The 21,804-nt window shown below is 40.3% G+C and overlaps 1 protein-coding gene across 1 annotated transcript in view; it reads right to left on the bottom strand.

Moving 5' to 3' along the window:
• The window catches only part of LOC127569401 (protein FAM53A-like), a 109,481-nt gene extending 88,381 nt beyond the window's left edge, over positions 1–21,100 (bottom strand). Inside the window, exons 1-7 of the mRNA XM_052014012.1 lie at positions 21,056–21,100; positions 19,753–19,851; positions 18,374–18,454; positions 17,326–17,484; positions 16,361–16,510; positions 14,590–14,701; positions 11,788–13,515 (exon numbers count right to left, since the gene is read on the bottom strand). Of these exons, the coding sequence (XP_051869972.1) occupies positions 13,390–13,515; positions 14,590–14,701; positions 16,361–16,510; positions 17,326–17,484; positions 18,374–18,454; positions 19,753–19,851; positions 21,056–21,096 (768 nt within the window). The 5' untranslated portion in view covers positions 21,097–21,100 and the 3' untranslated portion in view covers positions 11,788–13,389. Of the gene's footprint in view, positions 13,516–14,589; positions 14,702–16,360; positions 16,511–17,325; positions 17,485–18,373; positions 18,455–19,752; positions 19,852–21,055 lie in introns of the transcript that reaches the window.
• Positions 21,101–21,804: the final 704 nt, after the last annotated feature.

Raw genomic sequence — 21,804 nt, 5'->3', positions numbered from 1 at the left:
GTTCACAGCCACTTCCAAATCTTTTCAGGTACAAAAAGGCAGAACAATACCTGTAATGACGTTTATCACTGGGATTAAATCAAGAATGCCATTTTTGTTTAAGAAAACATCCAGGTCTTGAGACAGCTAATGTTTCAGTTGGTATGTGACTCACGCAATGTGAGCAGGAATCAGATTAGTGATTTAGAATTTAATGACCTTTGTACTAATTTCTTTCCTAAAAGGCATATGGCTAAGGAAGTATGGATGCACCAGCTTGCTAGTACCTCGCACAAGTTGTCACTCTCTACAGCTAAACTTAGACCCTAAAGCAGGTGATTCCAAGTGTTCAGGAAGCTACATTGAAGCTAAATCCTGAGCCCACTTGATCCTTACATTGTACAGTGCCAGGAAAAAGGCATTTGCATAGCACATTTCACATACCTTTAACCAGGTTCCAAAGTGCTCTACGCTACCAATGTATTTCCTCAGATTGTAAATCACATATGTAATACAAGAAACAGCAGCCATTTTGTACACTGTTTCCCACAATTGAACTAAATAAGTCATTTTGCTATTTATGGAATTTTGACATGACTGGAAGACCTGGATTTATTACAAAATCCCCAATTGCCCTTAAGATTGTGTTGAGCAGTCCTCTTGAACAACCGTAACAATTCTGAAGGTTCTCCCAAGTCAAAGATATGACAGAAGCAGAGATGTTCACTGATTATTGTACAGTGTTCAATTGCCTTCACAACTCCTCACAAAATGAAGCAGTCCATACCTGCATGTATCATGACCTAAACAACTTTCTGGCATGGGCTCATAAGCCACAAAAATGCCAAGCAATGATCACCTCCAACAAGGGAGAATCTAACCAACTACTCTTGATCTTTAAAGGCACTTTCACCATCCAGAAGCTCAACCAGAAGTTGACCGGAAGCTCAACTGCATCAACCACAAGAGAAGGCTAGGAACCCTGCAGAAAGCGATACCCCAAAATCTTTACAAGTCATATATCACAAGTGTGATGGAATATTCTCCACTGCCTGGATCACTGCATCTCCAACAATTCACAAGCTCAACACTATCTAGGACAAAACAGCCCAATTGATTGGCACCCTGTCCACCATCATAAACTTTCATTCCTTCCACCATTTGTGTCCTGTGGGTGTAGCATGCATGATCTACAAAATTAACTGAAGCTACATGCCTAAGTGCCTACAACAGCACTCCCAAACCCGTGACTCTATCACCAAAGAGGACGAGGGTTTCAAGTGCATGGAAGGAATTTCCTCTAATTTCTACACAGTCCTGAATTGGAAATATAATCACCATTCCTTCATTGTCACTGGAACCAAATCCTGGAATTACACCCCCAATTATGTTGTAAGAATAACTTCACTGAGATAGCAGTGGTTCAAGGAGGCAGCTCATCACCACCTTCTGAAGGGAAATTAGGAACGCAATAACTGCTGGTTTCACCAGTGATACCAACATCCCCAACAATAAAAAGAAGGAACTACTCTGTGGTGGCATTTCCAGGTGCCTGTTGCTCCTGTCCTGCTTCATAGTAGAGGTTACATGTCAGGAAGTATGGTCAATATTGGCTTGGCTAACAACTGCTGTTCTTTGAGAATATACACTGCAGCCTCAATGCCCTGTTGAAAGGAGTGAAATTTTAGGATGGTGGTTGTGGTTCCAATCCAAAATGTACCTGAATGTTGTTGGAGAAGCACACATCCAGGTGCATGCAACTACACTCCTAATTTGCACCATTTTGAATTAGGGATAGATTCAGATGGTTACCCACTCTCTGTAGGATACCCAGCCCCTGACCTGCTGCCATCGCCACAGTTGACAATGTCAGTGTATGGCAAAGACAGGTCATTGAATTCTTTTGTTGGAAATAGCTGTCGCTTGGCACAGGTATCAGAATCCAAGAAAATTCACAACACAAGAACTACCCATTTGCAGATTAGAGGAACAGGACCTCACATTCCACCTTGGTAGTCTCCAATGTGACAGCATGAACATTGATTTCTCTAACTTCCTGTAACCATTTGCCTCTGTTCCCCCTTTGTTTTCCCTTATCCCTCTGGCCCCATCACCCCTTCTCTTTCCTCTACCCCGTCCTCTCGATCTGCCCATCACCCACACATTCCTCCCTCTGGTTCCCCTCCTTCCCTTTATCCCATGGTCCACCGTCCTCTTACATCCTTCCCACTCTCCCCCTCCCCCACCAGCTCTTGCTCCAACTGCCACCCCCCAACCACCACCACCCTTTTATACTGGCTTCTCCCTTCTTTCTTTCCAATCCTGATGAAGGGTCTCGACCTAAAACACCTGCCCATTTCCCTCCATCGAAGCTGCCAGACCCACTGAGTTCCTTCAGCACTTTGTGTGTTTCCAGCATCTGCAGGTCCTTCTTGTGTAACCACCCATTCATGTCATTCATCACAACATTAATTATTGACCAGAATGTACTGCATGGAGGTATGGGCCTTTTCATTTTCTAAGATGTGTTAAATGGAATTGAAATCAAAAACCCTTCAGATTATTTGGTCATTAAACTGGTGGAGGGATAAACATTGAACAGGTCACCCAGGAGAAACTCCCCATCTCTTTGAAAAGGTGCTATGGGATCATTTGTGCCTGCCTGAGAAAAGAAAAGGGGCCTTCCCAAAAACACCAACAGTGTGGCAATCTCACAGATCAACCTTAATTAGTGTGCTTGGGTAACTGGAGGGAGACTCAAGCCTGCAATATCTTGTCACAGGTTAGGAAGGCTACATAACCACACACAGTTGACAAAAATAAATACAATGAATAGTTTTGAGTGCCAGTGTCGACAAAATATTACCACACATTTGGCTGTGGTTCCAAAGATAACCCATTGGGTCCAACCTTCTCTCCATCCTTTCTATTGCTCAAGAACATTATATATAATTTAACAAGTTGACACCTAACCCAGATATCCCTTTATTCTGATCACTCTGTTTAAGGATCTTGGATGGCCCTTCAACTTGGTCCACCTGACTGCAAGGATGTTTTCCATCATCTTCAGACCCCATAAGCTCCTAGTTCAGCTCATCTAAAGCTACAGTCTGTGAACATGCTAAAATCCTCTCCACTGCAACATCACCCCTACCCAAGCCCATCTGTCATCAAAGTTCTCCTGAGCTTTTGTTATCTCCAGAATTTTATTTCAAAGCTGTTTTCTTATCCTCCCAGCAAATTTTGGATTAGTACCACATTTAGCTCCCTATACGATATTTCACATTGTCTTGATCATCCAGTGCCCCTTATTGACCTATTTAGGTCTCTGCTAAATTCTGGTCTGTGCAGATATTTCCCTGGTCTTGCCACCTTCAATCTCCAACCTTCTTCAGATCTCTAATTATTCTCCATTGCTCTTATTACAGCTTCCAGACTAACCAAGCTTCCCTTCACTTTGTAATTGATTTAACTGCCTTAATCTTCCGGTCTCCCCAGATTCTCCTCCATCCATGGTTTGTTCTTCCAAAAAGAATACAAAAAAAAGCCAGCTTTTAAAATTCTAGGATAGGTAGTTTACAAAACAATAAGATGACCATTATCATCCTGGTGCCAAAGAAAAACAAGGTAATGTGCCTTAATGATATCCACCACCATGAAGTGCTTCGAGACGCTGGCCATGGTACACATCAACTCCAGCCTCCCAGACAACCTCAACCCATTGCAACTCACCTACCAGCAAAACAGGTTCATGGCAGATGCCATTTCCCTGGCTCTACACTCGTCTGGATAATAAAGATATGTCAAATTTCTATTTACTGACAATAGCTCTGTCTTCAACACCATAATTCCAAACAAACTCATCTCCAAATTCCTAGACCTAGTCATTGACTTCAAGAAGCAGGATGGAGTACACACCCGTCTGTATCAATGGTGCTGTGGTGGAGATGGTTGAGGACTTCAAGTTCCCAGGTATAAATATCACCAACAATTTGTCCTCATCTAGACACGTAGACATTATGACCAAGAAAGCACACCAAAGCCTCTATTTTCTCAGAAGGCTAAGGAAATTTGGCATATCCCCGATGACTCTTACCAATTTTTACATATGCACCATTAAAAGCAGCCTATCCAGGTGCAACACAGTTTGGTATGGCAACAGCTCTGCCCAAGACCGCAAGAAATTGCAGAGAGTCATGAACGCAGCCCAGTCCATCACACAAACTAGCCTCCCCTCCATTGACTCTGTCTGCACTTCCCACTGCCTCAGGAAAGTTACTGACATTATCAAGGACCCCTCCCACCCAGTCATTCTTCCCTCTCCATTTGGGCAGAAGATACAGAAGTTTGAAAGCACATACCACCAGACTCAAGGACAGCTTCTATCCTGCTGTTATTAGACTCTTGAACTGACCTCGTTGTATGTTAAAGATGAATTCTTGATCTCTCAGTCTACCTTAATGTGGCCCTTGCCCTTTAGTTGGCTAGCTGCACTGTACTTTCTCTGTAGCTGCAACACTCTATTTGGAATTGTTTTATTTTTACTACCTCAATGCACTTAAATATGGAATGATCTGCCCGGATGGCACACAATATTTTTCCATAGTATCTCAATACATATGGCAATAATAAACCAATACCAGGAGTTTGAATTATGGAATATTTTCCCTCCTCCTTCCAGAATGTCAAGGCCAGTAATGCTACCCCAAATGGGCTTTTATAGGACTAAAGTAAAATTCCAAATCAATAGTTAACAGGGATTTTGACTTCCATACAAATTGGATGTAGACAAGATGTTTATTTTGAATTGCTGTTTGTACACAGCTGAATATCTAAATTGAAAGTTGGTAGTGCCACATGCACAATGTTTCTATGAATGTCAAATAGATCCTTTTAAATATGAATGGATTGGAATATTTTGTTAAATGAGGCCATGACTTCAAAGTTTTGGTATGAATGTTTGCCAAGAAGTTTACATCAACTACATTGTTTCAAAGGGGAAAAAAAATTCTAATTTTTTTTTACTTAGAGGGTTAAAAAACGAAATGGAGGGACAACACATTAGCAGGTAACTGTGGCAAGAGCAGCAGAAACCTAACAATACAAAAGCATAACATGTTGTTAAAAGGCAAATGCAAGATGTTGCTGGGATGAAGCAAAGGTATCTGCTAGATGCATCTTGCAAAATACTTGCTTATTTTGATGGCAATACCCAGATCAGAGCTGTGACTTTGTGTGCTAAGATGTGAATAATGTCACCAACCAAATCCAAGTGATGAGTTATGCTGAATGCAACAATATTTAATGTTTATGAAAATCATACTCATTTGAAAAGTCATGTAGGGATGGAATGGTTTACTGTGCAATGTGAGCTACACCTATCCTTGGTTTACCATGCAAAAGGAAACACCAAACACCTGTGAAGAGTATTCTATTTGCCACCATCCTTTACTAGTGAGTAGAATTTAAAGCACTGTAAACACTAATTTTTGAAAATCAAGAAGGTGCAACTAAGCAATGAGACAAAAAAGATATTGTTTAACAATGAGACTCATTACAGAATGTACAATCACATGTCCTGATGACTAGATTTATTTTATAGTCTAATGATTATAAAATCTCCTGGCTGAGAGGGTGAATGCACCCCATGGTGTTCTAAGGTGGATAGTGTACAGGTTTTAATTGATGCTTCTGCAGTGGCAGTAAATCCAAGCCAAAATGTCAAGAGGAATCCCAGTTAGCCTTAAGTTAAAAGGCAAGTGGGCTGCAGAGGGATGGATCTGTAACAAGACCAAAGTGATGAAAAATCTCTAGAAAGTGTGGAATTCATAATAAAATTGGCTGTGATGGTCCCAAGATCATAGTCCTCTCAACAGTAGCTTTTCCCTAATAACAAGGCTCTGTAATGAAATATTACATTAGTAATAGTTCAAAACAGAATGGCAATAAGTTATTTCCTTCAGTGTAGAGGTAAAAGTTTGTGTAAAATGCAAGTCCTTGCATTCATAGGATTTGCAGAAGCAAGTTCTTGACAGGAAGCTTAAATCCATGCTTACATCCCTGAATTGCTTATTGCACTGATCAAACCAATAATTAGCACTTTAATAAAGAAACTCAAGCACCTCTATAAACCCAGCTGGATCTAGGGGAGTTCACCCTAGTACAGCTTCATTTTAAAAGACACTCATGAATCTAGCAGTGAGCCTTCATGTCATCTGTAACTGCACCCAATAGAATAAAATACCAGTACATCCAGTTGTAGCAACACAGTAATTTTTAGGCACTTGCTAACTTTGATATCTGAAAGTAGAGCTTGGGAGATTTCCCTTGGCACAATAACATAGTTTCAAATTATACTCCATGCTTCAGCCATGTTCAGAATTTGGCACCTCAGATAGTGAAACAACTTCACTTTAATTTGTGCATCATCTCCAGTACTCCAGATCCAGAAATCTAAAACCCTCCCTCCTGCGTGGCTGGGAAGCTGGTGCAGGAGGGAGGGTTTTAGATTTCTGGATCATTGGGATCTCTTCTCGGGAAGGTGGGACCTGTACAGAGAGGACGGGTTACACCCGAACCAGAAGGGGCCCAATATCCTTGTGGCGAGATTTGCTAGGGTGGTTCGGGAGGGTTTAAACTAGTTTGTGAGGGGGAAGGGAACTGGAGGAGTAGGTCAGAGGAAGAAGGGAATGGGGAAAAGTTAGATCAAACAGGTAGAGAGGATTTGGGGAAGGAGAAGCAGAATACAGGCTATAAAAGTAGTAAGGTAGATGGACTGAAGTGTGTTTACTTAAATGCAAGAAGTGTCAGGAATAAGGGGGATGAACTGAGGGCTTGGATAAGTATGGGGGACTATGATATCGTGGCTATTACTGAGACGTGGCTGATGTCAGGAGAGGAGTGGATATTGAATATTCCTGGTTTTTGGTGTTTTAAGAGGGATAGGGAAGGGGGGAGAAGAGGAGAAGGGGTGGCGATACTTGTCAGGGACACTGTTACGGCTGTGGAAAAGATGGATGTTATAGAAGGATCATCTCTAGAGTCTGTATGGGTGGAATTAAGGAACAAGAAAGGAGCAGTTACTCTACTAGGAGTATTCTATAGGCCCCCCAGTAGCAGTAGAGATATAGAGGAGCAGATTGGCAGGCAGTGTTTGGAGAGAAGCAAAAATAACAGGGTTGTTATAATGGGAGACTTCAACTTCCCAAATATAGACTGGAACCTGCTTAGTGCCAAAGGTTTAGATGGGACGGAATTTGTTAAATGTGTCCAGGAGGGATTCCTGACGCAGTATGTTGACAGGCCGACTAGAGGGAATGCCATGTTAGATCTAGTTTTAGGAAATGAACCGGGACAGGTGAAGGATCTATTGGTGGGTGAGCATTTGGGGGACAGTGACCATTGCTCCATAACCTTTAAAATTGTCATGGACAGGGACAGGTGCAGAGAGGACAAGAGGTTTTTTCAATTGGGGAAGGGCGAACTACGAGGCTATAAGGAGAGAACTTGGGAGTGTAAATTGGGATGTCCTTTTTGAAGGAAAATGTACCATGGAGATGTGGTCGATGTTCAGGGATCTTATGCAGGATGTTAGGGATAAATATGTCCCGGTGATGCAGAGAAGGAATGGCAGGGTGAAGGAACCGTGGGTGACGAGAGAGGTGGAACGACTTGTTAGGGAGAAGAAGGTAGCATATGTGAGGTATAAGCAGCAAGGTTCAGACAGGGCCCATGAGGAATATAGGGTAGCGAGGAAGGAACTTAAGAAAGGGCTGAGGAGAGCTAGAAGGGGACATGAAAAGGCTTTGGCTAGTAGGGTTAAGGAAAATCCCAAGGCCTTTTTCAAGTACGTGAAGGGTAGGAGGATGGCTAGGGTAAAGGTAGGTCCGATTAAGGACAAAGGTGGGAGAATTTGCCTGGAGGTGGCAGAAATGGGAGAAGTTCTCAATGAGTACTTCTCTTTGGTATTCACCAGGGAGAGGGGTCTTGATGATGCGGAAGGGAGTGCTGGAAGGGGTAATGTTCTCGAGGTTGTAGATATCAAGAGAGAGGATGTGTTGAAGTTGTTAAATAATATTAAGACAGATAAATCTCTGGGGCCCGACGGGATTTTCCCCAGGCTGCTTCGAGAGGCTAGGGAGGAGATTGTTGAACCGCTGGTAAGGATCTTTGAGTCCTTGTTGTCCATGGGGACGTTGCCAGAGGATTGGAGGGTAGCGAATGTTGTCCCCTTGTCCAAAAAAGGTAATAGGGATAGGCCAGGGAATTATAGACCGGTGAGTCTCACGTCTGTGGTGGGTAAGCTGTTAGAAAGGATTCTAAGGGATAGGATTTATGAACACCTAGAGAATCATGGACTGATTAGGGACAGCCAGCATGGCTTTGTGAAGGGAAGATCTTGCCTCACAAGCCTGATAGAGTTCTTTGAGGAGGTGACCAGGAAGATTGATGAGGGTAGTGCAGTGGATGTGGTTTATATGGATTTTAGTAAGGCATTTGATAAGGTTTCTCATGGTAGGCTTCTTCAGAAGGTCAGAGGCCAAGGGATCCAAGGAAGTTTAGCTGTGTGGATTAGGAATTGGCTTGCCTGTAGAAAGCAGACGGTTGTGGTGGAAGGAGTGCCCTCGGATTGGAAGGCAGTGACTAGTGGTGTCCTGCAGGGATCGGTTCTGGGACCTCTACTTTTTGTGATATTTATAGATGACTTAGATGAGGGGGTGGAGGGCTGGGTTAGTAAGTTTGCGGACGACAGTAAGATAGGTGGTGTTGTGGATAGTGTGGAGGGCTGTCGGAACTTACAGAGAGATATTGATAGGATGCAGAGCTGGGCTGACAAGTGGCAGATGGAGTTCAATCCCGAGAAGTGTGAGGTGGTACACTTTGGAAGGACAAACTCCAGGGCAGAGTACTGGGTGAATGGCAAGGTACTTGGCAATGTGGAGGAGCAGAGGGATCTGGGGGTTCATATTCACAGTTCATTGAAAGTTGCCTCACAGGTGGAAAGAGCAGTTAAGGTGGCCAATGGGATGTTGGCTTTCATAAATTGCAGGATTGAGTTTAAGAGCCGCGAGGTTATGATGCAGCTTTACAAAACTCTAGTTAGGCCACACTTAGAGTACTGTGTTCAGTTCTGGTTGCCTCATTATAGGAAGGACGTGGAGGTGCTGGAGAGGGTGCAGAGGAGATTTACCAGGATGCTGCCTGGATTAGAGAGTATTGAATATGAGGAGAGGCTTAAGGTGCTAGGGCTTTATTCACTGGAAAGGAGGAGGATGAGAGGAGACATGATAGAGGTGTATAAAATACTGAGAGTAGACAGTCAGCGCCTCCTTCCCAGGGCACCAATGCTCATGACGAGAGGGCATGGCTTTAAGGTTATGGGTGGGAGGTTCAGGGGAGATGTCAGGGGGAGGTTTTTCACCCAGAGAGTGGTTGGTGCATGGAATGCACTGCCTGGGGTGGTGGTGGAGGCAGATAATACATTGAACAGGTTCAAGAGCTTGTTGGATAGGCATATGGAGTGTGGGATGGGAGGGGATATGCGGGAGGAAGGGGTTAGGTAGTGTGAGGGTGGTTTGATGGACAGCACAACATGGTGGGCTGAAGGGCCTGTTTTGTGCTGTATGGTTCTATGGTACTTATAAATGTAATCATCATCAACTGGTTGTGAACTATAATTCACTGTGACAAAAAAAATTTCACCTCTTAGACCATTCCCTTATCCAGGAACCCCAAGCATAAATTTTCCAATTGAAGTCTTGATTCCAACCTCAAAGAAGCCTGCAAATCATTTAAAAGTTAGTGTCCTTATTGCAACAGTTAATGAATTGGTAATCACCACCAGCCCCTCATTATCCTTCAATTAATGCCATTGGAAAGTTTTAATTAACAATTGTAGTTCTTGCACATGCTGCACCACAATTTGAATCCTAGGTTTCCTATTCCCTGAATCAGTTGTGCTGTGTTGAGTTCCTAAATAGATTGACCAGAAGTCCTGAACAATAGATGAAGATTGGATTTTGGACCAGTTTAAAAGGTAAAGATATTGGTAGGGTGGAAACAGGAAGAATTAAGGTGGAAACTCAGCTTCCAGGCTACATAATAGACATGAAGCACCAGCTGACAGATTTAAGGTACAATGCAAATCCGGAGTCAGGATAATAGGATACAGCTGGTGTTTAACTAGCAGATTAAATTTGGGTCCATGTACTAAGTACCAGTTGGATATTCTGGAGATGAACACACCAACTGATAGTCCAGGTAAATCAACAGCACATCTCAGGTCCTGAATTTTGCACTTGACCTCTTCTGTGGTACTTTAACCTTACGAAAGTCCAAGTAAATCACATCCATTGGTTCTCTTATCATCCAAGATCTTAAAAAAGATTCTTTATAAATTCATGCCAATTTCCAATCCCTTTTAATGCTTTCTATATGTCCTGTCCTTGCATCTTTTATGATTCTAGTATTTTCCACATGACTGGAATTAATTAGGCTCACAGGTCTGTAATTCCCCCATTTTCAACCCTTCCTCAAAAATAGTGGAGGGTGGCATATGTAACTATTTCATGGAAACTGCTCCGGAGTCTAAAGGTTTTAAGAAGGTGACCAATGTTTTCACCATTTCCAAGGCCAAATACTTAGTTCTTTAGGATGTAGATTATCAGGCCCCAGGGATTTGTTAGCCTTTAGCCCCAGTAATTTCCCTAGCACTTTTACTAATAGTGAATGTCTGCATGTCCTGCCACTTGGAGCCCTAGTTCCCTTCCATTTCTGGAAAGTTGGCATTTTCCTTTGGGAAGGCAACAGTATGGGTTTAATTGTTCTGCCACTTCATTTCCCCCCCACTTCTGATTGCAGAAGATCTACATTTACCTTCACTATTCCCTCTTCACATTTATAGAAGCTTTTATAATCAGTTTATGTTCTCTGCGAGCCTGCTCTCACACTTCCTCCCAGTCCCAAATTCTCCCCTCCCTCCTGCCACATTCCAAACTGCTTCCAATTTTCAGTCTAGCTGCTATTTGATAATTTAACTGTGAGAAGCCCCAATCTCTAGTTAAATTAGTTTTTACTTATTCAAGAATTTTGCTGTCCTAACAATCTGTTATAGGTCCTGTGCAATCCAAGTTAATTTCTAGACCAATGGTTTTATCTTCTGTTTTATTAAATTCACACATTGCTTCAGTCAACCTCACCCACAGATTACTGGTGTATGCAGTTACAAGATACAAATTTGGCTGCCACATTTCCCTGTAATTACATGCAGGAAGACCTATATCAAATACTGCTGAAGTCCTGATAACTGAAACATTATTTGCATGTCCTTTCTAGCTCCCTGCTTTTGAACTACTTGCCTTTCACAATGCATGTTAAAACCTGCACCTTAAATTTTGGGTGGAAAAGATAATTAGATTCTTTTCAATCAGTATTCTCAGTACCAGTCCACTTATCAATTAATGACCATAACAATTTAACTTTACTAGTCATTGCACATTCGTAATATTATCCAATTCCACTCCACTTTTGCAATCCTTATCCATGGTTTTATTTTTTAGTCTAGATGGTCATGGCTAGCTTCCTTGGAGTCTTCACAAGCTGGATTCAAAGATTGTTACCTGCCATTTTAATTCATTAAACATTCAGTGATCAATGATCCATGCTCAAAAGAGTAAAGTCTTACTGCAACCATATAGTGCTCTGTTGAAACTATAGAATGAATTAAGCTCAGCTTCTCACCCATGTATTTGCATTAGAAGCATTTTTTAAAAATACAAAGTAGATCCAAGGACACTTGAACCTTCTGATCATTTTTACTGTTTAAAGTTACAGAAACTTGCCCTTACAGCAGAGAATCAAAAGTCATCTAAAACAGAACATTTACAGGCTCCAGAAGTGACATGCTCATCCTGATCCCAGGTATAGAAGGACTACAAAAGGTACAATGTACACTTGGTACACCATGTCAACGAATGAGGAATTGAGGCAATAAATATGCAAAGCTTCTTACATACAGACTCATTGGCAATAAAAACAGCTTTAGAAGGATTATTTGTTCACCCAGATTCAACTCCATAGCCAAATGCAGGATTTGATCCTGTTGACTATAGTGACTTATCTAAAAGCAGGTGGGAGGTGAGGAAAACCACAAACATTTCAATGAAGGAAAAATGGACAAGTGTTTGAGGGAACTGGTGCCCAATAGGAATTGGTTGACAGTACCACATTGGGTGAAAAAGAAAATCATTTGTATAGGCATGCAAGATACTGTGTTAATGTTTTGTTAAACTTAGTACAAGTGATCAAAAATTATGTAGACATGGTGATCACACGTGCAGTGATTGCCACAGGGACCAAGTACTGGCCAACAAGTCAAGTGTGACAAGAGGTCAAATTCCAGAACATTCCTAAGCTTGATGATTAGTTATGGAAGATACTAAAAAAATTTCAGCATTTGAGAATTTACAGTACATAGTTAGAAGGGGCTAGACTTCAGTTAACAATGTGAAGTTAATGCAAAAATTTCTCTAGGAGGTAGTTCAGTCCCAAATTTAAGTTAATTTGATCCTCACATTAACTTGGGAGTACTTTACATGAAAAACTGCCTCTCATTAGTTGCAAGGTGGTCAGATATTGGATTCAATTTAAGTAGATGGGGGGGGGGGGAAGAAGAGAAGGGAGGTAGGGTCAGTGGAGGGGTTCAGGAGAAAATAGAGCCTCCTGTTCTGCTATTACTTCTGTATTTTTCCATACATGAAGAGGTACAAGCACAAAGTGCTGTTCATTAACTGTTAAGGGTCAGTTGTTCTTCTTCCATACACCATGAAGTGACTAATTTTCAGCAACAGGAAAAGAGCCAGGAGTTTGGCCTTGACCATAGTTGCTTCACTAAACAAAAGTGAAGTACCTGGGAAAGTGTTTAATTTCTATTGTGCATGAGGATCAGAGATATTAAACTTTGATATCACAATGACATCTGGGAAAAATGAATTTTGCAGAAATAAATTGAAAAAAATTCAGCAATTTCAGTTTAAAAACCTTATTGAATATGGTTTCAGTTAAGTTCATAACCAAAAGGCTACTACCCATAGATGTTTTTGGGCAGGGCTGGGGAGACTTCATCTGAATCAAGATGCAAGGTTATAACAAACACTTGGGCATTTCCCTGTATAATACCTCAAAGGTTATTCTCCTTCCTTTTCCTCCCCTTTACCTCACCCACAAAAAATATCTAAGCTGTAGATCAACAGCCAAGAGAAACTGCTGAATTCTTTTTTTTAAAATTCATGAAGTTAATCAGATACAAAATTCACAAACCAAATCATATCTCATCCTCTCACTTTGCATATAGCAAACTCTTCCTTTATTCCGGACTGAAGTCCGTTCTGTCGGGAAAGTGTTGGATGACTTTTACCATTGTGTCCAGTTATTCCCACGGCCTTTCCTTAAATACCTGAGCAGTTCAAAGGGATCCTCGTCTCCATTTTGGGACAAGCCAAATGGAGAAGATTGATAGGAACTTTGATCATCTGGCATCTGTAAAATGCAATGCATTGTGAATGGTATGGAAGGTTTTTGTAACATTAGACTACAATACTGAAGTACCAAGTTGGTCACTTGGCTGCACATGCAGCAAAAATAGTTAAAGGAATCTGAGTGGTAAATTAAAGAAAATATGGACAATTATAGCAATGAGTGCTGGGTATGTCAGCCAGTGCTCAAGGCTGGAGCAGAGCCTAGACATCAGCACACATCCAATTTAGTAATATTTCTTACTGTACTGGTTTCCACCAGTCAAAGTATTTAGTTTTTTCCCCCCATATAGGAACTTCCAGCCATTCCAAGCTAATGGAGCAGGACTGCTCCCCATTCATTCCTTAACCCCAAATGTTTCCATTATCCAGCTGCTAGTCTTCACTCACTCCAGTCATATTTTCTAGATAAAGGAAGATAACTTGGAGGAAAAAGTTGACAGAAGTAGGCAAACTAACAAGTTTTCCTTGACCCAGAAAGTCTAGCTCATTGAAGTCAAAGTCATGTTCATCATATGCACAGGTACATGTATACATGCAATGAAAAACTTACTTGCAGCAGCATCACAGGCACATAGCAGCATTCACAAGAAAATTAGAACAAAAACACAAACATCCATTTTAGTGCAAAATGATCAGAGTGGTCACGGTGTTGCTAAACTGGTTAGTGGTGATTAGGGTTTTTCTATTTGGTTCAAGAACCAAATGGTTGAAGGGAAGTAACTGTTCTTGAACCTGGTGGTGTGAGGAAAAGGAAGGCAAAACTAAATACAGGAAAGATGCAGACTAGAATAATATTCTATCATCCAGCAAGATATGGTCTCTGTATACTCTTCTCCTTTAGACCCCCATTGACACCTTATGTTGAGGCACACACTAAACTGTTCTAGTTTCCTGGTTCTCTGAAGTCCTTCATAAAACCAACTTTGTTTACTTATCCCAATACTTCCTTGTCTTGGACAAGATCTCTAAAAGCACTTCAGAATGCTTTATAAAGGGCACTGTATAAATGGTACTATTATATTAGGCATACAAGACCTTGGATCAGATCTGCAAAGAAGATCACAGAACAGCTTACCGATGGTGAAGAAGTAGTCATACCCGTGTAGCACAGGGGACCAAACCATTGTTCAAATGGTCTCTGGGCCGTGTTCGTGCTATGAAGAGGAGTCCATATACCCATGCCAGGTCTGAAATAATGAATTGTGGCAGAGCTTAATCCAATTGATAAGAAACTGAAATAAGTAATGAGGTCAAATTTCAAGTTTCAGTTAAAAAAAAAGTGCTGGAAACACTCAGCAAGTTAGGTAGCATCTGTTGAAAGTTAATATTTCAGCTCCTTGATCCTTAGTCAGAACTGGGAAAGACAAAAGCAAGTTTTCATTAGCAGACAGAGGGAGGGATAGGTAGAACAAAAGGGAATTTCACCAATAAGGAGAAATTAAAAGTGAGCTAATGTAGCTGTTAGAAGTCCAATCTCCAGAATTGACTGTGCCTCCAGCCAGCCTATTCCAGAACAGTTACAACAATCATATCTACCCAAAATAGAAAATTATCACTGCTAATCAGACCAACTGGGCAATACTTTCAAATCAAATAAGATATTGACACTACTATCAAGCATCACTTCACTCAATCTATTCATTGAGAGTTTTTCCTCAGACCATTACTTCAGGCCTCATTAAAACTTTGGTCCAAACATGGACCAAAGCTTGAAATTCCAGAAGATGGTTACTGCCCTTGACATCAAGGCAGCATTGAACCAAATGAATGGTAAATACTGTGGCTACAATAGCGGGTTGGATGCTGGGTAACGTGTGCCAAGTGACACTTCCTGACATCCAAAAGTCATTTCATCACTTATGAGGCTATTCAAGATAATTGAATGTTCTCCACTAGGCTGGCTAAATGCAACTCAACATCTAGGATGGAGCTTTCTTGATTGGTGTCCTAGTCACAACCTAACATTACTTACCACTGGCACACACTGCCTGTAGCATGTACCATCTGCAAAATGCACTGTAGTTACTTGCCTAGGCTATGCCAGCAGCATCTTCCAAACCTGCAATCTCTTGTCCCCAAGGACAAGAGTAGCAAATGCATAGGAAAACCACTTGCACATTGCCATCCAAGTCATGCACCATCCTGACTTGGAAATAAATCCCAGGCTGTTCAACATCATTGATTCAAAAGTGGGAACCTTCACCAGAAGGACCTCAGCAGTTTAAGGCAGCATCTCAACACCATCTCATGGCAACTAAGGATGGGCAATAAATGGAATTTCCAGTGACACCCAGAACCCAGGAGAATAAAATAGCTTTCTTGCTTATTGGAAAGTATCAAGGAGCGAAGGTCACAGATAGAACCATAGGTAGCAGAGACAAACGTTCATTTCAGAGGAATTTCTGATTATGTACCCAATCTAAATTTTGTTAGGTTTGGCAACCCCCAGTTCTCACCCACCTGATAGCTTTACCGGAACACAATTCAGTGGGAGGAGTCACCCAAGTAGCAATTTTGGCCTTTAAAGTAGTTTACAGAAAAGGTTGCTTAAAATGGAGTGCAGAACAAAAGAACCACCTTAAAATTTAGATCTAGGCATTCAGTAGCAAAATGTTGAGGAAGTGCTTAGAGGATAGTAGAAAATTAGATCTCAATCCCACCCCACACCTACTTCCAGAAGGTCTGTTTGCTAATGGTAGATGATTATGGAATGAAGCCAGTTAAATGTGGTTAAAATACCTATTATTCCAAGACATTCATTCCAATTAGTTTACTCCCTTCTGATCACCTCCACAGATTAACAAACAGCCATCTCATTTAACTACAGTATTTTTTTTTCTACGTACACTGACTTCAGGCTGTCCCCCTGCTCAAGTGGTGGGTCCCAAGCATGAAGTGCCTTCCTCCATAGCCTGATCTGCTTATCCCAGGAGCGGCGGCTGTACTTCTTGTACTTATTAGGAGTCTGTGGGTGTATTCCTGGCACTCTTAGTCTCCTTTCAAAAAAAAGGAAAAACATTTGCAACTCCGTTTGTTACAAGTGCAAATCCAGCACTTAAGTGTATCTGCAATGTTGTCTCATCTTTACTGCAACTGAAGACCACAACATATACCTGAGCAGACTGTGTCAATGGTATCCAGATGGATGTGCCTTGAGGCTTGTCATTCAGGCTTTGTGAGCAACTGACAATGTGCAAGAGGCATCATTATAGATTAGTTGAGGAATCCTGCTTGTGGTTTGTGGGAGAGGGAAGATATCAAGGCTGGTTTGGTAATTTAGGTAGACACATTATTCAATTTTCCCTATTATTTGTTACAAGTTAAATGCAAATAGTTGCTCCTTAGGCATGTGGGAGAGGTTGTCCTCTTCAGTTGCAGACAGAACTAGGGTTATAAAGATTTCAAAATTGTGTAAAGAATCATATGGTGAATTAACCCATTTAGATCATGATTAAGCAAAGTTGACAAACATGAGGAATCTAGTTTAATTCTTTTCTGCTGCAAAAGCAATGTACTCTATGTAGATGGAGTCAGTAATACAGCGTGAAAGCAGGCCCTTTGGCCCAGCTCATCCAGACCAACCAAGATGCCCATCTAAGCTAGTCCCATTTGATAACAAACAGCTCAAGGGACTATTGAATTGCATCTGGATGAACCAACATTCTATTAATGGTAGCACATGCTCATTACCATCCTGACCAGTACTTCCCATATCAGTTTCAGTAATCAATTTCCAAGATGTTCATTATGGTAGAGTTCGTATCATGTAACAGGATCTCCCTTGCCCAAAAACTATTAAAAAAATACTTGCTTTGGAACTTCCTGCTGATATCTTGGATAGGCAGGAGTGTTTTTTCCATAATCTATCTGCTTCTGTCGCCGCTTCAGCACCGTTTCATCAGTTTCAGTTTCTGTTGGCTTACATCCTTCAGTTGAAGAAGCACAGGCTTGAGAGGCAAAACTCCAAGAGCTGTAAATTTGGGGTGGAGGAGGAAACCACTTCAAATGAGCTCAGATTTTAAGCAATGTTTGTCAGTTTTGTACAGCCTGATACCATCTCATTAGTTGACACCAGTAAAATAGGCTTTGGTGTGGGATCTAAATGCATGTTCTGCAAAAGGTAGAGCAGGATGTTATTTTGCCCAAGTGATGGTATTACACTATAGATCAAATCATGCTATTGTTATTGTGCCTCAAGTATTCTGTGCTAAATTATTTCATACAACTGATGATATACTGCCCCTGGTTTTTACCAATATGAAACTCCAAAGTGTATTTGCAGCTTATATTAGTTTATTAGGAAGCAAGGGACAATTTTAAAGTACTAGCACTCCAATTTGGTGTGAACATTTGTTCATGTTTGAAGTAGTGTGTCAGCCATGCTAGCTAGATGTCATGACCAAAGGGAGCCTTACCACTTCCCCATTATGGAGACAATACAGTTAAATCATTCTCAGTTTGGTAACTGAGGTCAATACATCTTCTACCAAATAACCTGAGAAGCCACCCCCCCCCCCCCAGGTATCCAGGAATTTTAATCTAGGTTTTAGCTCAGGTGCAAGAGCATCGCCATATAAAGTCAAGTCATTTTGACAAAAATGTCCTGTTAATTATGGGAAAGCACCAGGTATGAAAAGGACAAAAATGAAAGCACTAGCAGAGGATTTTTAAAAAATTGGCTCCAACCAAGTTCAATTGCTAGGTGAAGACCAATTCTACTCCATCAATGCTCTTTAATTAAAGATGTCAATTGCTGTAAAACATGATCCATCTTCCCTTACTGATGCCCTCTGCTTAAAATTCAGAAACACTATAGGAATGTCTATAAATGCAACAGCTTTGGTTTGAGGAATACTAACTTATTCTCCCAGCTCCATTCTTTGGGTTCTGTTTCCGTACCCACTCCAATGCTGGCTGTTTGTGGTGTATAAGCATTTGGCCTAATGGACAACAGAAGTCACAAGTTAATTCCCTACCAGACAATAGATCAAATTCATTGAATAAATTATGAACATATACAATGGAACATTTCACAAAAAAGTTACAGGTTCTAATTCTCCCTCCCTTTTTTTTTGAAAAAAGGAAAGGAGCTTAGTGGTCATTGATATCCAGGTAAGGCAAGGATCTCCAAGTAGTTCTGTTGCTATTACATGCCAGATGAATGAATAAAACAAGTTTTCAATTGCTATTAGCCATTGGAGTTATCTAACACTGCCACAGATTCTTCCCCCACCCAAATTATCTGTAAGATCAGAACACATTAAGTTTGTTTTAAAAGATAAACAGTAGAAGAGCTCATAAAAAGGAATCCTATTCATGAGATCGATCTGCCCAAAAGTAATTGCCTGCTCAGGATAGCCCAAAAAAGGTTATGCATTGGATTTGCCTCAATCATGTTTGTAGCCAAACAGTGGGCATTTTGTGGCCAAGCAGTCCTATTCCAAAACAAATAACCTGTTAAGCTAAGCTATCACCATCCATAAAAATAAAGTTTACTTTGTTTGATCAGACTGGAATTAGAGTGAAAGATACTGTAGTGACTGCTGAGCAGTCCCTCAAAAGGACTTCATGTTGGCACCACTGAAGGTCACATTCCTAAAGTGAACATTCACCTGTTAGTCTCACCAAGAGTAATCAGATATACAAAGACCACATCCCCGCACGATTGATACTTAGTGAGAGAAGATGGGGTGGGAGTCACCATCTTAGTTTAAAAAAAAGTCCAAATCTCAGCTCCTAGGCTATACATTTTACCAATCTAAAGTGAAGAAATCATTACAACCATTGACCACAGCATCTTTGAAATAAAGAAAAATCCACTGGAATTTTTGCTGACAGGAGCACAGGCTAAATAAAGGCTAGGTGACGGCACTGTCATTCTCCAGTCAGACAGCCCACCAATGAAGTCAAACCAAAGTTTCACAATGACAGCTAGTATTTACAAGACTACTCTAGAAAGAGGGTGAAAGTTCCAGCTAAAAGAAAATTGAGGAATGAAAAGCATTTGTCTTCTACAATACTGTTTTATATTCAAAAACCTAAAATTCTGGATGTCTGCTGGCTGATATCTGTGGTGCACTCTGCCTTATGGTGTGATAGTGAGCATGGAGTGAAATTTAAAAAACTATTTGTCAGTGTTGATCTTTAAGCAAAAAATCCCTGGATTTCACTGGTAATTACCAGAATCAATCATATACTGAAAATTCAAGCACATTGATACATAGTATTATTTTAATACCTCTTCACTGCCCAATCAACAGGGGCAATATCTGGCATTGCTGCTGCACCAATGCTTTCAAAGTCCAGCCATGGATTGTGGGCATTTCTAATAGGAAGGCTGCAAAGATAAACTTTATACATTGAGTAAAATTGTAAAGAATAGATGTGAACTTAAATGTTAAAAGGATTAAAAATTCTGAAGCTTCCTTTTTGGTCAACAACTGAAGATTCTTGGTGGAAGACAAATGAGATGACAATGCAAACTATTCATAATTGGCACTACTGAACACTGCTATTTCCCCAACTTATCCAGTATTTCACCTAGAGTCAGTCAAGTTTTATGGTTGAGTCATATACCAGGAATGGCTAACAATTCTTTGAACTCATGTCATCTGGAAGTTTCACAGCCAGCAAGGAAATGGTCATTTTTTTTTAAGAAATCTAACCATTGAACCTATACCCAAAGGAGATGAAAGAACAGAACACCACTATTCCACTTAATGCATTTGAGGTAGGTTTCACATAATACAAGCAACACAGCAAGAAACTACTTAGTCATCAGCTTGTTTCACAAGTCTCTCTTGCCAACATTAATATGCCAAATTTGTCCACCTGTAAAATAATGAATGGCAAAGTGGAGGTTTCAAATCACTTCAGTGTGGTCACAAAATTAGATTTTGGAAATTAATTAATGTTAAATCAAATTAAAATCCAGCTAATCTTAATCTTTTCTAGTTCTAAAGCACATTTCAATAGCAAAGCAACAATTGAATCAAAACTACCCATTGGGTGGTAGTATTGCTAGAAAATTACAAGGTTCCTACAGATCAGCATTTATCCAAAAACACAAGAACTTTGAAGTGTGTGTGTGTGCATAGCTCCAGTCAACCCATAACTCAACTTTAGAACTGTCAGCAACAAAGATACACATAGGACAAGATGTAGGACTAGGATAACATATCAAAGAGGAGAGAGTAATCAGCCCACACTCAATAACAGAATTAACACAATTTGCACCATTTCAATCTCTCAGAGACATTTAAACATAAATAAACAAGTGAAGTTTCATTAGTTATCCCTTAACTCCTGTAGTTAGTTATCAAGAAACATCAAGCTGGTCACTTTCCATACAGAACATTCCCAATAAAACTAGGTTTATTTTGTTCATAGACTTATCCTGTTCTACATTTGTCCTCAATCTTCAAATATAAGCTTAATAACTTCACTTCCAAAGTGGCTTATCAATAAGAGGTAATGCTAATTAAACAGTTTTTTAAAAAATTAGAAATATTGCTAACTACTAAGTTCTAAGTCATCATAACCTGTCTGCTTGTGGATCATGACCAAAAAGGTTAGACTGCATTATTATTTTTCTTTCCCTCTATTTCCTTCACTATTTTATTAAATGACAGCTGCAGCCTTTAAATACCACACCATCTCCAAGGGGTGGGCTTTGTCTCACAATTCAACCTATTGGACTGCTTCACAATAAAAGCTAAGGGTCATGAATTTTTATTTCTCTTCACTGAAATTTATCATAAAGATCTGATGAGATATTAAAATGTTAAGTGTATCCTACTCACTAAGATCATATCAATTCGGTGACTGATCTTTTAAAGTGAACTTATAAAATGTACAATATTGAGATTCAATTATATCTCGTTAGATGTTTAACCCTTCCCCACACTTAAGAAATTTGGATGCTTTACTTACATTTAAAAACTCTAACAGTGATTTATACTCTGACTTTGTATTTATTTTACAGTTTTTAAAGAAAGTTTGTAAATTATCTGTGAATATTACATGGAAAAATTCTGCAGGTTACATCTGAGCTACACTAATGCATGCTGGGATATCCTCAGTCTGCAATCCTAACTGCCAAACCACATCCAAACTGAGAGCTAGTTAGGTTTGTTTTATCCCTCCAAGGAATTATTTGTTAAGAACAAAGGCATTTATACATAATATATTAATTGCGATCTTGTAACTTCATCTCAACACAAAACTTCATCTTAAACTCTGGAATTACATAAACATCATCTTCTTCTCCTCTTTCTTTTAAGAGTCTTTA

The sequence above is a fragment of the Pristis pectinata genome, chromosome 4, assembly GCF_009764475.1.
Source record: "Pristis pectinata isolate sPriPec2 chromosome 4, sPriPec2.1.pri, whole genome shotgun sequence".
Lineage (NCBI taxonomy): Eukaryota > Metazoa > Chordata > Chondrichthyes > Rhinopristiformes > Pristidae > Pristis > Pristis pectinata.
Note: the sequence above shows the minus strand (reverse complement) of the source record. Positions and strands in the feature narration are given on the sequence as shown.